General features: G+C 39.9%; 1 protein-coding gene across 2 annotated transcripts in view; it reads left to right on the forward strand.

The window, feature by feature from the left end:
* The window catches only part of piwil1 (piwi-like RNA-mediated gene silencing 1), a 39750-nt gene extending 24779 nt beyond the window's left edge, over nt 1–14971 (forward strand). For both annotated transcript variants that reach the window (XM_048611228.1, XM_048611229.1), the window contains exons 14-21: nt 1814–1886; nt 2589–2789; nt 4005–4108; nt 8070–8140; nt 9553–9703; nt 9783–9908; nt 10012–10159; nt 11307–14971. In XM_048611228.1, the coding sequence (XP_048467185.1) occupies nt 1814–1886; nt 2589–2789; nt 4005–4108; nt 8070–8140; nt 9553–9703; nt 9783–9908; nt 10012–10159; nt 11307–11423 (991 nt within the window). In that variant the 3' untranslated portion in view covers nt 11424–14971. The remainder of the gene's footprint in view (nt 1–1813; nt 1887–2588; nt 2790–4004; nt 4109–8069; nt 8141–9552; nt 9704–9782; nt 9909–10011; nt 10160–11306) is intronic.
* The last annotated feature ends 6109 nt before the right edge of the window (nt 14972–21080 follow it).

The raw sequence follows: 21080 nt of genomic DNA on the forward strand, positions 1-21080 counted from the left end.
GGATCCGGAGGTTGGTGGGGTGGGACGTGAGGATGAAGGGGATTCTGTTTTGGTTATTGCGGGGAGGGGATGTGAGGGATGAGTTGCGGGAAATGCGGGAGACACGTTCGAGGGCGTTTTCGACCACTGATGGGGGGAAATTGTGGTCCTTGAAAAACGAGGACATCTGAGATGTACCACCCCACTAACCTCCAGATCCAACGCGTCATCCTCCGACACTTTCGCCATCTGCAATCCAACCCCACCACCAAAGACGTTTTTCCCTCCTCACCTTTATCTGCTTTCTGGAGGGACCGCTCTCTCCATGACTCCCTTGTCCGCTCCACACTCCCCTCCAGCCCCACTTCACCCGGCACTTTTCCCTGCAACCACAGGAAGTGCTACACCTGCCCCTACACCTCACCCCCATCCCAGGCTCCAAGAAGCCTTTCCACATCAAGCAGATGTTCACCTGCACATCTGCCAATGTGGTATACTGCATCTGCTGTTCCCGTTGTGGCCTCCTCTACATCGGGGAAACCAAGCAGAGGCTTGGGGACCGCTTTGCAGAACACCTACGCTCGGTTCGCAATAAACAACTGCACCTCCCAGTCGCGAACCATTTCAACTCCTCCTCCCATTCCGCAGACGACATGTCCATCCTGGGCCTCCTGCAGTGCCAGAACGATGCTACCCGAAGGTTGCAGGAACAGCACCTCGTGTTCCGCTTGGGAACCCTGCAGCCCAATGGTATCAATGTGGACTTCACAAGCTTCAAAATCTCCCCTCCCCCTACCGCATCCCAAAACCAGCCCAGCTCGTCCCTGCCTCCCTAACCTGTCCTTCCTCCCACCTCAAGCCCCACCCCCATTTCCTATCTACTAACCTCATCCCGCCCCCTTGACCTGTCCGTCCTCCCTGGACTGACCTAGTGTGTACCTCCCCACCTACACTCACCTTTATTGGCTCCATCCCCGCCTCTTTGACCTGTCTGTCTCCTCTCCACCTATCTTCTCCTCTATCCATCTTCTATCCGCCTTCCCCTCTCTCCCTATTTATTTCGGATCCCCCTTCCCCTCCCCCATTTCTGAAGAAGGGTCCAGGCCTGAAATGTCAGCCTTCCTGTTCCTCTGATGCTGCTTGACCTGCTGTGTTCATCCAGCTCTACACCTTGTTATCTCAACATTTTTGGGTGGTTGTCTGGAGCAGACCAATACGCAGAAAATTGATCTGGCACCAAAGTGGCTACACTCTAAGGAAGAAATTTGGGCAATGATGTCCACTCCATTGGCAACTCCCCAGATAATAACTGTCTCTGACCATGGGTAACCAGTCTCGTACAACATCCAGGCTTCAGTTGGCAAACAGCTTGTTGGGCAATGACCTGTTTTCAACTGGAGAGAGTCTTACTTAAGTTGCTCAACTAATTTCCTGCTGGCAAGATCCTGGGAATCAAACTCCATCTGAATAACTCCATAATTCTCCTGTTGTGTGACTAGAACAAAAATTACATATTTTGTGGTGAATGGCTCACCTGACTTCCCACCTGCAAGTAAGGTACTTGAGAGAATATATTCCTCATTCACTTGTATGGGTGGTTGTCAGAGACACTGACCAGAAATTTTAACTATTTTCAACAATTTATTTTTCTACTAGGTTAAGCCTGTGCTGATTGGCAATTTTGGAGAGGTTTATAGGCATTATTGAAAGTTACGTGGGCAGGATCCAGTCATGACTTCTATGGCTGTATTTTTTAATGAAGTTTGCTATATGTTATCAATTTGATCTGGTCACTTTTTTTAAAAACTGACTTCTGAAATGATTTTCATTTTAGGATTGAGGTGGAAGATCGCAGTGAGGCATTTTTGAAGGCTTTGCAGTCTAATGTTACTCAGTCTACAAGAATTGTAAGAGCATATTTAAAGATTTAATCCTGTATTACCTTTCTCCATTTTAGATTTAAATTTAAACTTTCCATAGTGTACACATGGGTGTTAATGACGGGAGGATTTATTCATTATGAAACTATGTAATCCTTTGGTAAAAGTGAAAAATCTGAAATCTGTAGAAGTGGAGACACAAATGAATATATTGCAGAAGAGTTACGTTCCTATGACCCTAAAATGTGAATCATTGTCAAGAATACAATTAGCAGCAATGCTAAACTTGCTCATATCACTGGTTGAACTATAGTTAGAATATTCCAGTTTTGGATACTCAACTTCAAACATTTCAGGAAAAGGGTACCAGAAAATTCACTGATTTTTATACCAAAGCTTTTGTTATCAGAACTCAGTATTGGAGGCTCATGAGGATTGCGAAGGTTTGTAGATTTCAAAATATTCAAGATTTTGAAGGGTTTTGATGACAAAGGATGGGCTGTTTGAGGAGTAGGTACAGGGAGCTCCCTGTTATTTTTCAGTAATGGTCTCCTGTATAAAACTTTTCCAAATATTTGATAAAGTTAAGTGAATTGGACAAATAATAAGGATGAAAACAGTAGCTATTTGCACACACTATCCATTGCAACAATAGTCTTGTATGAAGTAAAATGAAGTGTTTTTAAACTGGTAATTCTGTTTTCAAATTAACATTCTTTTGCTCACCAGGTTGTTTGTGTCCTTCCATCTAATCGCAAAGACAAATACGATACAATCAAGAAATACTTGTGTGTTGAATGCCCAACCCCAAGTCAGTGCGTAGTCGCTCGCACCTTAAGTAAGCCACAGGCATTGATGGCTATTGCAACAAAAATTGCATTGCAAATAAACTGTAAAATGGGTGGTGAACTGTGGAGTGTCGAGATACCAGTAAGTATTTGCACATGAATAAAACTCCCCATGCTTTCTGTATTGCGAAATAATGTATTTCTTTAGCAGTTTTTTCCCCTAATTAAGTAAGTCAGACTATAGCCTTTGATAGTAAAGACTAGTTTGCTCTCTTAAAGAAAAAGAGACTGATGCAATGTTGTTTCGTATCTCCTGGATTGTGGATTCAAACAGTTATCAGCCCAGGAGTACAGTAACAAGTCAGCTGTCCATAGTCTTGCAAAGCAAAATGGTTACAATGAATTTGGAAGGCCTTGTGATTTTGGTGCTAACCTAGCTATTAAAGGTAGTCAGTTCAAATCTGAATGTGACGTTGTAAACTCATTTTAATTGAATGTAATTTCCTGATTTTTTTTTCATTTAATATCTGGAAAAATGAGCTTGAAAGCTGCTGGTTTATTGTAGAAGCACAGTTGGTTCACTGAAAGCCTCCAGCACAATGAATTTGTCTCCTTCACTGGGCTAGACCCACATGTAAGCTTAGTCCTACACTGGTTGATTTTAATGTTTTGCCAGTGTTGCCTGCATGCCAAAAAAATTACTTCCCTTTCCCAAACCAAACCTGTTGAATATTAGAAATATGGTAGACTGAGGCACTGGTGTTTATGGGCGCTCTGTCCATTAGAGGTTAGAGTACCATTCCTGTATAAGTATCTGTTTGGTTATACTTTAAATTCATGCATCTATATTTTTCTCATTTCAAACTGGTGAGATTTAAACAAAAGAAAAAAATTAGAAGTCCTTTAAATGAGTTAAAGTTTGGGTGATTAGTCATTGAAGAATTGGCTCTTAGCTTGTGCTTTTGAAAGATTTGAAAGCAGTTCAGAATTGCAGAAGTGTTCCATTGCAGGAGGAGTCTATTTGGCCCATCATGCCTCTCCAGCTCATTTAATGAACGTCATCACTTAAGACCAGTGGTGGATTTGACACCAGCCATCCTTGATTATTGATTTCAAGTTGTTCAAAGAGCATTGAAACTTGGCGATTTCAATTGCTAGGAGCATACTACATGCAAATAAAATGGTCTGTTCGTTTTTGTGTATTGCTCTCTAAGTAAGAACAACTGCAGAATGGGAAAGTTTGTGAAGAGTCTGTAACCTCGCTTGTGGATTTGGGAAAATTCTGTGGTATTAACTGATTTGGACTTTATTGCATTCTAAAGCGTGGGTGACATTTAACATGGTGAATGTTTTACAGCTCAAACAGCTCATGGTGGTTGGTATAGATTGTTACCATGATAATGCTGCTGGGAGGAAGTCCATTGCAGGATTTGTAGCCAGTCTTAATCAGTCAATAACAAGGTAAGTTGCAAGTGGAAGGTGCCTTTGGGAAGCTGTAACTAATTAGGAAATATTACAAACAATGAAAGCATTATCCCTTCTCCATAAAAAATTTATAGTTTTTCCTTGATGTTTACATTTGAAATCAGTTTAAATATCCAGAGTTTTTGGAAATATGGTCATTGGTTAACATAGAATCATAGAGAAGTACAGCTGAGAAACAGACCCTTTGCTCGAACTCATCCAGCATTTGGCCCATATCCCCCTCAACCCCTCCTATTCATATACCCATGCAGATGCCTTTTAAATGTTGTAATTGTACTAGCCTCCACTACTTCCTCAGGTAGCTCATTCCATACATGCACCACCCTCAATTTTTTTTAAAAAAAAAGTTGCTCCTCAGATCCCTTTTTAAATCTTTCCCCTCTCTCATTGAACGTATAATGCTGTAATTTTAGTCACTCTGACACGGGGAAAAGACCTTGTCTATTTACCCTATCCATGCCCGTCATGATTTTACAAACCTCTATAAGGTCATCCCTCAGCCTCTCCTCCAGAAAAAATAGCCCCAGCCTATTTAGTCTCTCCCTATAGCTCAAACCCTTTAACCCTGACAACATCCTTGTAATCTTTTCTGAACCCTTTCAAGTTTCACAACATCCTTCCTATCGTAGGGAGACCAGAATTTCACACAGTATTCCAAAAGTGGCCTGACCAATGCCCAGTTCAGCTGCAACATGACCTCCCAACTCCTATACTCAGTTGAGGGAAGCTGGAAAGTATTAATATGCAGCATTAACTGTAGTTAATGACTTGGCACTTAGGCCATAATTTATTTCATATAATTCTAACTGCGCACTCCTTTTTTTTTCTTATACATTTGTGGGATGTGAGTGTCACTGTCACTGGTTGGGCCAGCATTTATTGCCCATTCCTAGTTGCTTTTGAAGGTGATGGTGAGCTGCTGACTTAAACTGCTGCTGTGAGTTGACCCAAAGTGACCTTGAGGAAATGCTAGGACTTTGATCTAGTGATAATGAAGGAATGGTGATGTATTTCCAAGTCAAGATAGTGAGTGGCTTGGAGGGCAACTTGGAGGAGGTGGTGTTCCCATGTATCTGCTGTCCTTGTCCTTCTAGATGGAAGTGGATTAGAAGGTGCTGTCAAAGGAGCCTTAGTGAACTAATGCAGTGCATCTTGTAGTCCGTATATGGTGCTACTACTGAGAGTCACTGAGGAAGTGGATGCTTATGGATGTAGTACCAATCAAACGGGTTGCTTTGTGCTGGACAGTGTCATGCTTGAGTGTTGATGGAGCTGCACCCATCCAGGTAAATGGGCGTATTCCAGCACACTCCTGACTTCTGCCTTGTTGATTGTGGACAGGCTTTGGGGAGTCAGGAGGTAAGTCACTCGCTGTAGTGTTCCTAACCTCTGAACTGCTCTTGTAGCTACTGTCTTTATGTGGTGATTCCAGTTGAGTTTCTGATCAATGGTAACCTCCAGAATGTTGATAGTGGAGTATTCAGTGTCCATCTTCCTGTGTGCCAGCTATGACTCCAACCAGTGGGAGAGTTTGTCTCTGACACCCATTGAGTCCAGTTTTGCTAGAGCTCCTTGATGCCACACTCGGATGTCAAGGTCTGTTACTCTCTCCTCACCTCGCCTCTGGAATACAGCTTTTTTGGTCATGTTTGAACCAAGGCTGTAATGAGGTCAGGAGCTGAGTAGCCGTGGCAGAGCCCAAACTGGGCACCATTGAGCAAGTTATTGCTGAGAAAATGCTGCTTGATAACACTGACTTCTTCCACCACTTTACTGATGATCGAGAGTAGGGGTGGTAATTGGCCGAGTTGGATTTGTTGTGCTTTTTATGTATAGGACGTACCTGGGGAATTTTTCACGTTTTTGGGTAGATGCTAATTTTGTAACTGTACTAGAAAGGCTTGGCTAGTGGAGTGGCACATTCTCGAGTATCAGTCGTCAGTACTAATTGTTGGAATTTTGTCAAGGCCCCTAGAATTTGCAGTATCCAGTGTCTCCAACCATTTCTTTATCCTGTGGAGTGAATTGAATTGGCTGAAGACTGGTATCTGTAATGCTGGGGACCACTGAAGGAGACTGAGATGGATCATCCTCTCGGTTTCTAGGTTAATACTGTAGTGGTAATACCAGTAGGCCGTCACCTTCCCATCTGTCCTTCACCTGAAAGCATCAGTACCTTGTGTACTGCACATTTTAAGCCAAGGAATGGCAGATGGAATTTAATTTGGATAAATGTGAGGTGCTGCATTTTCAAAAGGCAAATCAGGGCAGAACATATACACTTAGTGGTAAGGTTCTGGGGAATTTTGCCAAACAAACAGACTTTGTAGTGCTGGTTCATAGTTACTTGAAAGTGGAATCACCGGTAGACTGGATAGCAAAGAAGGGGTTTGGTATGCTTGCCTTTATTGGTCAGTGCATTGAGTGTAGGAGTTTGGAGGTCATGTTCCAGCTGTACAGGACATTGGTCAGGCTGCTTTTGGAATACTGCATTGAATTCTGGTCTCCCAGCTATAGGAAAAATGTTGTGAAACTTGAAAGGGTTCAGAAAAGATTTGCAAGGATGCTGCCAGGGTTGGAGGGTTTGGACTATAGGGAGAGGCTGAATAAGCTGGGACTATTTTCCCTGGAGCATTGGAAGCTGAAGGGTGACCTTTGTAGACGTTTATAAAATCATAAGGGGCATTGATATGGTGAACAGCCAAGGTCACTTTTTCCCCCAGGGTAGGGGATTCCAAAACTAGAGGACATAGGTTTAATGTGAGAGGAAAGATTTAAAAGGAACCTGTTGTGAAGTTGGGTAGAGTACTTGTGGGTTAGAAGGCAGGACGTTAGAAGCTGGTGTATATTTTTTTAAAAATGGTGATAGCTTTTTTAAAAAAAAAAGCTGGCATTTGTAAATTTTAAAAAAAAAGCTATGGGGAAAGCAGTGTGTGGTCATTTTAAAAGATGTGCTTTTTCAATGCTTAGAGATTCAAAAAGGAAGTTTGCGTGTTTGCAGGTGCACAGCACCTGAATTGAAGCATTTGAATCAAAAGGCTGTACTGTTAGGAGGCAAAGCAGCACTCTTTTTACCAAGACAACAGGTTTTTGAGTTTAGCCAATAAATTTAAACCAGGCTCTTGGATACCAAAAAAACCAATTAAATTTAAATCTAATGGTTTTGACAACATCTGAAAGATTTTGAGGGATATGGGCCAAATGCTAGCAAATGGGACTAGATTAATTTAGGATATCTAGCCAGTATGGATGAGTTGGACTGACAGGTCTGTTTCTGTGCTGTACATCTGCCTTTAAATCTTCTGCTAAATAAGCCAAGTTCTGAAGGCTGATTGTTTAAGTGCATAACTGCTGACATTATCAATCTTGTGCAGTTTTTGCTGTTTTTAGTATTTAGTACTGAGGTCTTGATTACCCACAAATGGTCTGATCTAGTCAAGAATTTATTTTGACTATGACACATGATTTGTTCATTTCTGGGTCTTAGCAGTTTGAGATAAAAGTTTCTGTTGAGTTGGCCTAGCTACCAACAGTATTCTAGGGTGGCATAGCAACCAAAATCTGAAATGTTGTGAAGTTGCAAAAATACTGATGTAGCTTAGGTCTGTTCTCCTGTACTAAACAGGATTTTCTACACTGGAATGAGATGATCTGTTGATTTGTCTGACTTGTCAATAGTCAACATTTCTGAGCTAGAAGTTAGACTGAAAGAAAATCTTAAGCTTTTCAGTAGGAAGTAAATCTGTTGAAATGTCGAATGAATAAGATTTTGAAGAAAAGATGCAGCGGAGTTTAATTGGAGTATTTGCTTTTTTTTGTCTTGCTTCATAATTTTGAGATTTTTAAACATCCACCCTTCACATCATTAAGGATTACATTACCAACTTTTCAAATAATAAAATTAAGAATAACAACTAACATGGTGATCCTTGACTAGGTGGTTTTCTCGCTGCATCTTGCAAGAGCGTGGACAAGAACTTGTAGATGGATTAAAAGTTTGCTTACAAGGTAGGTAGATGCCTGAATTGGATAAAAGATATTGTATACTTAAAAGCACCAAGTGTGTAAGTGTATTACCACCTGATGGTAATACAGGCATTTCATCCCCAGGATGAAACCTGGCTTATAAACCCTTCATTTTATTTGTGCAAATTATTTTTGACTCTGGTAGTTATTAAACGTTTTTTCCAAGAGGTTGCCAACGTACTTTGAGCAAAAGAACCTCGAAGATTATTACACTCAAGAAAAATAAAACCACAACAATTCTACACTATATGAGCTGTTTGAAACAGCTTTTTCTCACGCACCAAAAAATAAGTATTCAACCTTTTTTATCCTCCACTTAACAGACACTCAGACCTCAATGAAGCATCACCCTGTTTCGCACTTTAAAGTTCCTTGTTCAGTGGGCATGACTACACGTGACAAACCTGTGTATTCACTCTGTCGTCTTTATATAATATTTCTTAATGAAAGTGTTAACTTGGGTTACTTGCTCCCTTTTAACAAGAGTCCTTTTAAGCTCATGCATTCAACAGCCTTCGAGAATATCTTAATTTCTGGCATCTTTTTAAAGCCCAGACATTGAGACAATAATAGTGAAGCCTGGCATTCATTCTCATTGCTCCTTTGAAGCCAGCAGCACCTGTGCAATCAAGTGTAGAAATTCAGATGTTGCTGCTGTTCTGTGATGCTTCAGAGGGTGCACTATTAAGGTTTCTCCAAACCTATTAGAAATGACTAATTTGGCATAACTTGCAAGACAGTGTGTTAGTGTTAAAATTCTGCAGTTACATTTTCTTGAATAAGATGTAACTGGGTTGTAACACTTTAATTATTAATGTTAAGATGCTTTATTAATGGTCTTGAAATAACTTTGTTGGTTGAATATAAAATAATAACAATTCCACTTCGATATTTTGAATTGACAATTTAATATTTTACCACCTGCCGTAATCCCAATTTTGTTCTTTTTGAAAAATTACTGAATGGATTTGGTTATATCTTCCACCACCCTCCTAGTTTGCTATCTGAGAGTACAGTGACTGCAGACCGTACTTGATGATGACACTTTGGACACTTGGGATCACTGGATCTTTTGTGGGCAATTTTCTCCTAGGCTAGCAGTCAATATTCTTGCTTCGCCATTTATGCTAAAATCTGCTAATATATTTTGCTTAGTAAATGATGAAACAAATTAAAAACCCTTTAACCTTGCATTAATAACTCGAGTCATTTGAATCAGACATTAGGCGCAACTTTGAATCACTTGAATGCATATTTTTGGATCCACAAGTAAAGTAGTGTGGAATTTTTCAGGTGATATTGTCATAAAAATAAGTTTGCTTATAAATTTAATTGTCTCAAAGAAATTCTTTTATCTGTAAGTTACTTCATTTGTTGAATTTCAATTTCCTCAGCTGCTTTGAAGACATGGCATGCTCACAATAAGTGCCTGCCTGGTCGCATCGTTGTGTACCGTGATGGAGTTGGTGATGGACAGTTGAACACTGTAGTCAATTATGAGGTTCCGCAGCTGCTAGATTGTTTGAAATACCTGACTGACTACAAGTGAGTTACACAAAATCGAAAACTCCTCAACAGTATAATTTTTATCTTTTAGTACATCTAACCAATGTTTCTTTCTCAGGCCAAAGCTATCGGTGATTGTTGTAAAGAAGCGTGTTAATGCAAGGTTTTTTTCACAAGCTGGTGGAAGATTACAGAACCCACCTCCTGGCACTGTCATTGACACAGATGTCACAAGACCAGAATGGTAAAGTATTGTGTTAAACATTTTGAGCATAATTTTTGACTCGCTTAATGGATTTTAAACACAAAAATTAGACTGTGTTAACAGTGTGTTTTTTTTGGGTCAGGTATGACTTCTATATAGTCAGTCAGTCAGTGAAGGTTGGTACTGTTACACCGACACACTACAATGTAGTGTATGACAGCAGCAACTTGAAACCAGATTACATGCAGCGACTAACTTACAAGCTGTGCCACATGTATTACAATTGGCCGGTGAGTGAGATAATGTCTTCTTTCATTTAATAAAACTGATCAGACTGGAGGCTCAACGACTCCAATGTTTTCAAAGTAGCTCTACCTTAAATCTAAACTAAATGCTGCTCAATCTTCCAACTGCCAGATTTTTGAGGCTACTATTTACTGTTCACTAAAAGGGGAGTCGCTACAAACTGAGTTTGAAACTGGACTGTCTACTTGTATTTTGCAAAGCTTAACATCAATTTATCACAGAAGATTTGAATTGTATTTCCTTGATAAACGTTTAACCATTTAGCCATATATTTTAGTTTTGAACCCTGTTGTTGTCATAATCATTCATTTTACCCCTCAAATGTCTTTAGTTGAGGTTGAGCATGTGTATGTATTTGGAAGTTATTGGAAGTTAGAAAATGTAAAAGACAAGTTTATATTCAAACCCAAACACTATATATTAAATTACTCCAGAAAAATTGGACCAGAAAATGTAATTTGGTATTGAGTTAAAAAGTAATTTTAAGGGTTCTCTTGACAGTTATTTGTTTTATATTTAAATAACATGCTTGGCAAGGTTGAGGCCAAGCAATAATTGTTTCAAATACTATGACAGTTAGACATGTATACTCAAGTGAACTTTTCCTGAATGAATTTCAACATTGGCTTTCTTAATATGGTCACTCAATTAGAAAAATCCTAATTAGAATTATAGAATCATATCTCAAGTGGTTTATTATATTTCTACTTACTTGATGTTAAGCACATTTAATACATGGGTGATAAGGAAAATTTTTTCCTTATATGAAATGGTCTTCCTCAAAAGTAGCCTGAGCAGAGTTCTTGAATATTTTTAAGGTGGAAGTAGATTTTTGACAAGGAAGTAGCTAAAAGGTTTTGGGGACAGGTGGGAATGCTGCACAATCAGATGAGCCTGTGAAATCAAAAGGCAGTGCAGGGTTTGAGGGGCTGAGTGGCCTACTCCTCCCAATTTGCATTAATTATTTTTAAACCGCTCTTTAGGTGGTTGTAATGGGATGGGTGGTAAATTTTTGCAATTCAGAAAGTAAATGGCTGCATTTCATCCAGAAAAATGTATTGACATCTCAAATACTGAACGTAACTTGGAAATTTGGATTGTAAATAAACTGATTTTTTTTGTTGTTTTTAGGGTGTTATTCGTGTGCCTGCCCCCTGCCAGTATGCCCACAAGCTGGCATTCTTAGTGGGACAAAGTATTCATCGAGAGCCCAGTCTGGCATTAGCAGACCGACTTTATTACCTGTGAATATAAAAACCATCATGTTTCCTGTCATGATTACTACTTTAAAAAAGCAACTTTATGAAATGAAGCATTTCCCAAGAATGTATATTCTAGACCAGGAAAACATTCGGATGTGTGGGCAGTTGTGTGAATGGAAAACCGCACCTATTCTTGTAATCATTCCAACTGGATATTAACTTGTTTGCACACAATCTCTTTCAGTTTTCTAAATACACAATCTTTAAAGCATCCACAAGCTGAGGCAAGAGTTCCTCAGATATCAAAAATTCATGACATGTCTTCTCCTTTTCCCCTCCTCCACCACTACTGCAATGCTTTGTCCCAAATCCTTGAACAATCTCTTTGCGTTCACTGAAAGTAGTTCTCTTAATTAAAGCAACCAATAGAATTACAAATGTTATTGAGCCCCAAGTTCATTGTGCTTTTGATACTAGCTTAAACTCAAATGACAACAGATGCTGGAGAAACTCCGCAGGTCTGGCAGCATCTGTGGAGAGAAATAAACTTAATCTTTTGAGTCTGGTTTGACTTCTTTGGAATCCCCATCTATTTTGTCCCATTTTTATTGTACTAAAGAAGTCATACTAGACTCAACATTAACTCCTCTTTGATACTGTCAGATCATTTTGTTTTTGTGCTTAGGATACTAGTCTGACTTGAACTCTTTGCCCTAATCCCCTTTTCCCATTTCCCTTTTATGCACAACCCTGGTGTTCCATGTTTGACTAATCCTCAAAGATGCCAAACCCTTTCATATCAAAGGTAAAATCATCAAATTTTATAACATGGGAGGCAGTCATTTGGCCTGCCTTTATGCCTGCTGTCTGTATTTTAAAATTAGTTTTTATAAAAGCAAAGAACTATGGATGCTAGAGATCTGAAATGAAAACAAGATGCTGGTGAAACGCAGCAGGTCTGGCGGTATCTGTGGAGAGAGAAACAGAATTAACTTTTGAATCCAATTTGACCCTATCACTTTGTCCCATTTCCTTGCCCTTTCCCAAAAATTCTTTTTAAAGTTTTGTTCATTTTCCTTTTAAAAGCTATTATGGATTCTACTTGCATGACTCTTGGGTAAGAAATTTCAAACAGATAATAAGCCGTATTTGTGGTTCTCTTCATAACGATAATCCTGCAGTCTGTTTTTAGACATTCACTGGATGTGGGAATACGTGGTAAGCCACCTTGAACTGCTACAGTTTGTGATGCACACAATTCTGCTGATCAGGAATTACAGGATTCTCATCTTCAGGTCCTCCCTCTAAAACAGTGTTGAGTACCTAAATGTGGCTTAACTAATTGGTAAAAATTCAATATTTAAAACAAACCATATATTACTCCAATGTATAGGACTACAGAATCCTTATATCTCTAATATCAGCATTCCAATTTAAAGATTTGTTCATCCACACCTTTAGCTCACTACTGTTGACCATCTTGCTGCTTTCGGTAAACAGTTTCCCACAAATTGTACAGTATGATCTTTCAGTGCTTTTCAATTCATTACACAAAACACTGCTCCAGTTTTCTCATCTGTGGTTATCCGTTGTGTGATCCTGAATGGTGAACATCTACATAATATTTGATCATGAAGCTTGTGCAGCTGAGCCTGGTCCTGACCTCCATATGTGTCAACAGCAGGAGTCCCCAAATAATTTGAGAATCTAGGGAAAATGTCACCCCCAGTAGAGGGCTCCTCTAGCTGGTTGTACGCCCTTGCTGAGATCAGTCACTTCAACACAGACACTGCAGAGTACAGTCCAGATTAAACTGTAGTGTCTTTCCCTGATCAGCTACCTGTGGCAGTTTTGCAGTTCAGTTTCAGAGTTAATTTTGGATCAACTTTAAAGTTAATTTCCTTTTTTAAACAGCGTTGGAGTGGCGGTTCAAATATCATTTTTCCCCCATCCTCTAGGTTATTTTCTTTGGGTGGGCATATTAGTATATTCTAATTTAAGCCAAGACAGGGGTGGGAACAATATCCATTTGTCTTGTCTGGTGCCACCCCACACGCCATGAAATGATGCATAAATGCTGCCTAGTGATGGTCCCTGATCAATGGGAAGAAAACTGGCCTGGGACTGTGGGCAAGGGTCCCTACTCCCTCCTCTTTCCATAATGTAATGCATTGGATCCCAGGTTTTTAAAAACTATATACTGTTTTAAAGACCGTTCTTTGTCAAGTTTGGGCTGTGTCAGGATTACTTTGACATTTTGCAAACCTACTACAATCAGCTGAATTTACTATATTAACAAGGATCTTGTCCAAGTGAGCATCATTTATTTACTACAGGTAAATAATTCAGGTTATCATTATAAGTACATTTTATGATCACTTTGAGTACCTGTGACCTGCTGATCCACTGACCTCTTGGATATTGAATGTGTCAACATGAATTCAATGATATAATTTAGTTATTTAAAATTGCAGTTTTGAAATAATGGTCTGTATTAGACAATTAAATTTGTTGGGATGCTAATTGCTGTAGAAGGGCTTTTTTTTTTGGAAAAACTTCATTTGTGTTCTTACAAACTCCTGGGTATGTGGCAGAAACAACCCCAAGATTGTGAACAAGATATTCACTTTCGATTTTATTAATGTTGCAAGAGTTTAACATGGGCAGGACTGCTAACTTGCATTGTAGTATTGCATGTTTATCTTAAGAGTGGCAAAATTAAGAGTTTCAAATCTTCAGACAAAATGGTTATTGGTTTTTAGTTGGCTCTATTTGCGGCAATTATTCAATTCTGGACAGGCAAACTTAGCAGCCAAGAAATAGTTCTAGAAGGCAGATTCTGCAAACACCATGCATAGTAATAAATGTGGTTTTGGTATAGAAGGAACTGCTGTGGCCTAATGCAGACTAAAATAGACACCAGTTTGCTAATACCTAAATGCTGATCTCTGGAATGATAAAAGACATTTCTTGATTATAATTTTTTTTGGTTATTGTGCAAAATGGGTTTGAACTAATTTAGTCATTGTAAGTTTTGAACATTAGCCAATCAACAGCATAAAGTCATGTCATGAATATTTACCAAATTCAATGTTAAGATAAGAGTAGCACTCTTTTTAAGAAAAAGGGTAAGTTGAAGTGTACCTGGAAAGAATTTACTGCCTCCTTTTGGATTGTGTATGGTTTTATTTAGCTTGGTGAAAATATTTGTGGAGAATCCAGGGTATAGATCCCTTTGTCAGGGAGCTCTGATATAAGTACCGTTGCTATATGTACTTGTGTATACTTCCAACATGTCAGGTCCTTTAGCACTGATAACTATTTGCACCTCTAACATGGTGAGCTACGTTTTGTGGGTGTGAATTATGATATATGTCTAATGCTGAACTAAATCATAATTTTCTTTTGGGATGTGGGCAGCATTGGTTAGGCCAGCATTGTTTATCCAATCGTAACTGCTCTGCAGATAATGAGCTGCCATCTGGAACCATTGCACTCCATGCAATGTAGGTACATCCACATTGCTGTTAGGAAAGAAGTTCCAGGATTCTAATCTTTTGCTGGACTGTTGGTTTTTGCGGCTATGAACTTGCTTTGTACCTTTTTTGTTTTATTTCTGCATTGGATCAATTTATGGCCAATTCAAAATAAAGGTGTTTGAGGATTATGAATGGTGTATTGTTTCTTCACATGCATATGCAATTATGCACCAGTCCAGCTTTGCTTGACATTAGGTCTCGCTGCTTAAAGACCTGATGTTTTGCAGTTCAGACAATCGGCTGAGATTTGTGATCCTGTAATTATTTGATATCCACTAGGTTGCTCATAAACCTTGTTTCTACCCTCTTTACACTCCATTTAATGCTCTGTTTTATTTATTAATGAATGTCATCTTTTGGTCCCTACAAATGAAAGTATCTCTATGCATTAAATCTTTCAGTGCTTCATAATTTTAAGACCTCTATCTGATTCCCATTTGCCTGTCCTAGCTGCAGTTCCAGCCTGTTTGGTCTTTTCTGATTAATGTTGAGACCATCACTTTTTTTCTTTATTTTTCTGTTTTAGTTTTTTTAATTCATTCACAGAATGAGGGCATCACCAGCTAGGCCAACATTTATTTGCTGTCCCTAATTGCCCAGAGGGCGGTTAAGAGTCAACCACATTGCTGGGGGTCTGAAATCACACATAGGCCAGACCAGGAAGGATGGCAGTTTCCTTCCCTAAAGGACATTAATGAACCAGATGGGTTTTTCTGACAATTGACAATGGATTCACAGTCATCACTAGGCTCTTAATTCAGATTTTTTTTTTAAAAAGTTGAATTCAGAGTCCACCATCTGCCATGGTGGGATTCAGATATCTGGGCTTTTGGGTTAACAATCCAGTGATTTAATACCACTAGGCCATCGCCTCCCCTTATTTGGAACTGAGCTGAAGTTGAGTTGTACTTTGAGCAGCAGCTTCTTTTTAAAAAGAGAACAGACTGGTATTGGTTGGCAACAGGCCTGCAAAAACAATTGCAGGTGAATTATTGTTGCTCTAAAATACCGCAAATGTTTCAGCGCTGGGATATGTTGTGCTTGGACTGCAGCTGACTGGATGTGGTATTGGCCAAACAGAGTCTGGTGCTGACCTTTCCACAATGTGAAAAAAAACAGAAACAATGGATCAAACTGGTTCTTTGAGCAGAAGGCTATGTTCTCGAAGTTGCTGGACTTGGGAGCTGTGTTTTATATTTAGTTTAAAAATGTTGAATGTTCTGAGAGAAAATCCCAGTTTAAAAGAAATGTGAATATTCTTCAGACCTGCTGTAAAGCTGCATTGACTGGTGACTTTGGAATTCAGGCAAGATACAATCCCATGTGCCTGAAATGGAATGCGTTGTTAAAGGATTCCTTAAAGAACCGGTATTTGTTGTTGAAATGGTTACTGAACTGGCAAATTAGACTTTAATTTATTCTGTAGAACTGAGAGGGAGTTATGATCTGAGGTGAATTTAAATCATGGGCATTAATTAGAATATCTTATTTAGCTTTTCTCTGCTAAAGTTACTATATTAATTAATTGTTAATTTTCTGTTTAACAGCTATCAGATACCAAGGTTCTAATTTAAAGCAAGTTAGGAACAGCTGAGTAATTTTGAAGGTCATCCAATGGATTTGCATCACAGTAGAATTAAAACAATGTTAATGAATCTGCACTGGTCTAGCTTGCTATCCCTGTGTCATTACAGTTGCTGTATCCTTTCAGTTCTTAATCCTAAACGAACACTTAGTGTCGGTATTCACCAAAGAGAAAGATTTGATGGAGATGATCTCGGGGAAGGGAGTGTCGAGTTTCTAAGCCAAGTTGCTATTGAAAATGCACTGCAGCTCTTCCTTTTTAAAAGTATTAAGTTAGGTAAGTCCCTGGGTCCTGATGGGATCTATCCCAGATTATTGAAGGAGGCAAGAGAACAAATTGCTGTGGATGGCTTTGTTTCCTCTTTGACAACAGGTGAGGTCCCAGAGCACTGGAGAATAGCCAATATTGTCCCACTGTTGAAGAAGGATAGTAGGGATAATCCTGAAAATTACAGGCCTGTGAGTCTCACATCAGTGGTAGGAAAATTACTCAAAGATTCTCCGGGACAAGATCTCTCCGCATTTAGAAGCAAAGGGGCTTATTGGTGATAGCTTATTGGTTTTATTGGGGGATGGTGGGAGATCGTGCGTCATCAACTTGATCGAGTTTTGAGGTGGTGCCAAAGATTGAGGGAAAAGCAGTTGATGTCTACATGGACTTCAGTAAAACCTTTGACAAGGTCCCTCATGGCAGACTGGCACAAAAGGTGAAGTCACATGATATCAGTGGTGAGCTGGCAAGATGGATACAGAACTGGTTTAGTCACATGAGACGGGGTAGTCGTGGGACAATAGTTTTCAGAAAGGAGGGCTGTGACTGGTGGTGTTCCACAGGGATCAATGCTGGGACCTCTGCTGTTTGTGGTCTCCATAAATGATTTGGAGGAAAATGTATCTGCTCTAATTAGTAAGTTTGCAAATGATACAAAGATTCATGGAGTTGCGGATAGTGAGGAGGATTGTCAGAGGATACAGCAGGATATAGATCAGTTGGAGGCATGGGCAGAAAAATGGCAGATGTTTAATCTGGACAAATGTGAGGTGATGCATTTTGCAAGGTCAAGTACAGGTGGAAATTATACAGTGAATGACAAAACCCCTTAGGAGTATTGATGTGCAGAGGGATCTGGGTGTGCAGATCAGGGTAGTAGCACAGATAGATAAGGTAATAAAAATGGCATGCTTGCCTTCATTGGAAGGGGCATTGAGTATAAGGATAGGCAGGCTATGCTATAGCTTTATAGAACTTTAGTTAGCCCACACTTGGAACGTTGCATACAGTTCTGGTCCCCACACTACAAGAAGGATGTGGATGCTTTGAAGAAGATACAGAAAAAGTTTACCGGGATGTCACGTGGGTATGGGGGATTTTAGCTATGAAGGAACGTTGGATAGGCTGGGTTTGTTCTCACTGGAATGCAGGAGGTTGAGGGGGCGACCTAATAGAAGTTTAGAAAATTGTGAATGGCATGGATAGAGTGGAAAGTATGAGGAAAATTAGGGATGGGCCATGAATGCTGCCATGCCAGCAACACCCTCATCCTGTAAATGAATTTTTTTTTAAAAAACGTTAGTGAGCTGCACCCTATCACCAGCTCCTCCCCAACCTTCTATTCTGTATTATGTTACTTGTCTATGGTGTGCTTTGGAGGAAATTTTACTCATTAAATATTGGGCAGACTAAAGACAGTGCTACAAACTCCACTCCTTTTGGACCAAGTTGTAATCTTGGCAGCTGAGCTGAACATCTGACCCTATAAGACTGCCTTCTTTCACCAACCATTGCACTGCCTATTTTAATCCCAGTTTGGATCATCTAGTAAATCTCCCATCTGTGCTGCTGCTACCTCTAGGTTCAACTATTTTACAGTCCACCCTCTCGACTTGCACCCTTTGTAACTTTGAGCACACCCAAAGATCTTGAGTTTTAATTCAAAATCTTGTTTTCCTTGTCAGTTCTGTATTCGCTAATGAAGTTGACTGGGAAGCCTAATTTAAATTCTCATTTTTTTTTAAGTGCTTTTGAGGGCCTTTTTCCTCCACATGGCTGAATCTGCCACAGCCTGTGCTCCACTCTGATCTTTTATCCGTCTGCAGTTTTTATAATTTTATTTTGATCTCAGAAAACATAAGCAGAAAAGTGCAGCAGAAATTAGCACCAGAGTATAGTAATGGTAAAAAGTTAAACTTAAGATTCTTTATCTGAATGTGTTAATTTTTCATGCAGGCGGCAGGGTGGCTCAGTGGTTAGCATTGCTGCCTCAGCGCCAGGGACCCAGGTTTGATTCCAACCTCAGATGACTGTCTGTGTGGGTTTCCTCCCACAGTTCAAAGATATGCACATTAGGTGAATTGGCCATGCTAAATTGCCTATCGTGTCTAGGGATGTGCAGGTTAGATGAATTAGCCATAGAGGTTGCAGGGATAGGGTAGGGTGGTATATCTGGGTGGGATGATCCTCAGAGTTGGTGTGGACCTGTTGGGCCAAATGGCCTGTTTCCACATCATAGGGATTCTTAAAAGAAATCCCTATAGTACAGAAAGAGGCCATTTGGCCCAATGAATCCACACAGACCCTCCCAAATGCACCCCACCTTTTAACCCTGCATTTACCACGGCTAATCCACCTAACCTGCAAGCTTTAACAAGATAGATGAGTTAATGGCACAAATAATAATAAATGAATATAACTAGCTCGCTGTTGGAGATCTGGCTGGAGGAGATTTGGGCAGTTTAATAAGGAGGTGGGATAGCATTGTTAATGAAGGATGGTTTCAGTATGCTGGGGAGTAGTGAGAGTGGTGTAATATCGAGCTTGCTCCACCATTCAATAGGATCATGGCTGGTCTGGCATTCTTCACATCCACTTTCCTGTTTTTCTCATGATCCTTGATACTCCTACTGATCAAGAATCTGTCTATCTCGATATTAAATATACAGAAAGATACTTTCACCCTCTGCCCCTGCAGCTTTGTGGCAAGAAGTTCCAAACACTTAACCCTGAGAAGAAATAGCTCCTCATCTGTCTCAAATTTTGGCACCCCTTTATTATGACACTATGCCCTCTGTCTTGGATGCTTCCAAAAGGTGGAACATCCTCTCAGTACTTACCCTGTTAAGCATCTTAAGAATCTATTGGCTTTAATAAGTTTACCTCTTTTTTTGAAAAAAAAAATTCCAGTGAGTTAGAGTCCCAATCTGTTTAGCCTTTTGCTCATAAGACAATCAATCCTTCAATGTTGCGGAATCATCCCAGTGAACTTTCTTTGGACTTCCTCCAATGAAACAATATCGTGCCTTAAGGGGACCAAAACTGCTGACAGTACTCCAGGTGTGTTCTCACCAACATCTTGAAAGGTTGCAGTACGGCTCCTTACATTTATACTCCAACTGCCTTGAAATAAGGACCAACATTCCATTAGCCATTTCCATGCCATAGCCTTCCTGATTACCTGCTGTACCTGTGTGCTAGCTTTCTTTGATTTCTGCACAAGCATTTTCTTCCCCCCATTCCCCCACCCCGACCCTTTCTTTGTGTTGCATAGCCTACTCCTGTTCCTATTTATTACAGTCTAATTGACCTGGTGGCCAGCATCCGAAAGTTTTAAAGGAAGTGGCTGCAGAGGTAATGAAGGCACTGGTCAAAATATTCCAGAACTTTGGGAGGATTCCAGTGGATTAGAATGCTGCTAATGTGATGCCTCTGCTCAAGAAGTGAGATAGATAGCAGGAAGCTATAAGCCAGTTAGCCTAACATCTGTTGGAAAAATGCCAGTGTCAAATACAAAGGAAGAAATAGCAGGATATTTGAAAAAGATTAATGCAATCTGAGTCAACATGGATTTGAGAAAAGCAAGTCATGTTTGACAACTGTACTAGAATTCGTTGAGGAAATAACAAGTAGATTTGAGAAAGGGAAACTGGTAGATGTAATGTAGTTTGATTTCCAGAAGAATTTTAATAAGGCGCCACACAAAAGGTTATTGCACAAAAAGGAGTTCAGTTTTGGGGGAAATGTATTAGCATCGATTGAGGATTGGTTAATAGGAGGTGGAGTGTCAGGGTGAATGGGTCTTTCTTTTTAGAACAAAGAACAACACAGGAGCAGCAAACGATATTGTACCGAACATGACACCAAATTAAACTAATCCTTCTGCCTGCCCTTGGTCTATAACCCTCCATTCCTTGCATATTGATGTGCTTATCTAAAAGTCCCTTAAATGCCTCTATCATATCTGCCTCAGCCACCACCCCGGCAGTGCTTTCCAGACTCCTGCCATTGTGTTTAAAAACAAAAAAATGCCCCTCATGTCTCCTTTGAAGTTCCCCTTACCTTAAATTCATGCCTCCTTGTATTAGACATTTCAACCCTGGGGCGGAGGGGGTATGAAGTTTCTGACCGTCAACCTTATCTATGCACTTCATAATTTTGCTGACTTCTATCAAGTCTCCCCTCAGCCTCAACTGCTCAAGGGAAAACAACCTGAGTTTTTCTAGCCTCTCCTGAGAGCTCAGAACCCTTTAATACAGGCAGCATCCTGGTAAACACCTCCTGCCCCCCTCTCCAAAGCCTCCACGTC

This window comes from Rhincodon typus, chromosome 24 (assembly GCF_021869965.1).
Source record: "Rhincodon typus isolate 14 chromosome 24, sRhiTyp1.1, whole genome shotgun sequence".
Classification (NCBI taxonomy): domain Eukaryota; kingdom Metazoa; phylum Chordata; class Chondrichthyes; order Orectolobiformes; family Rhincodontidae; genus Rhincodon; species Rhincodon typus.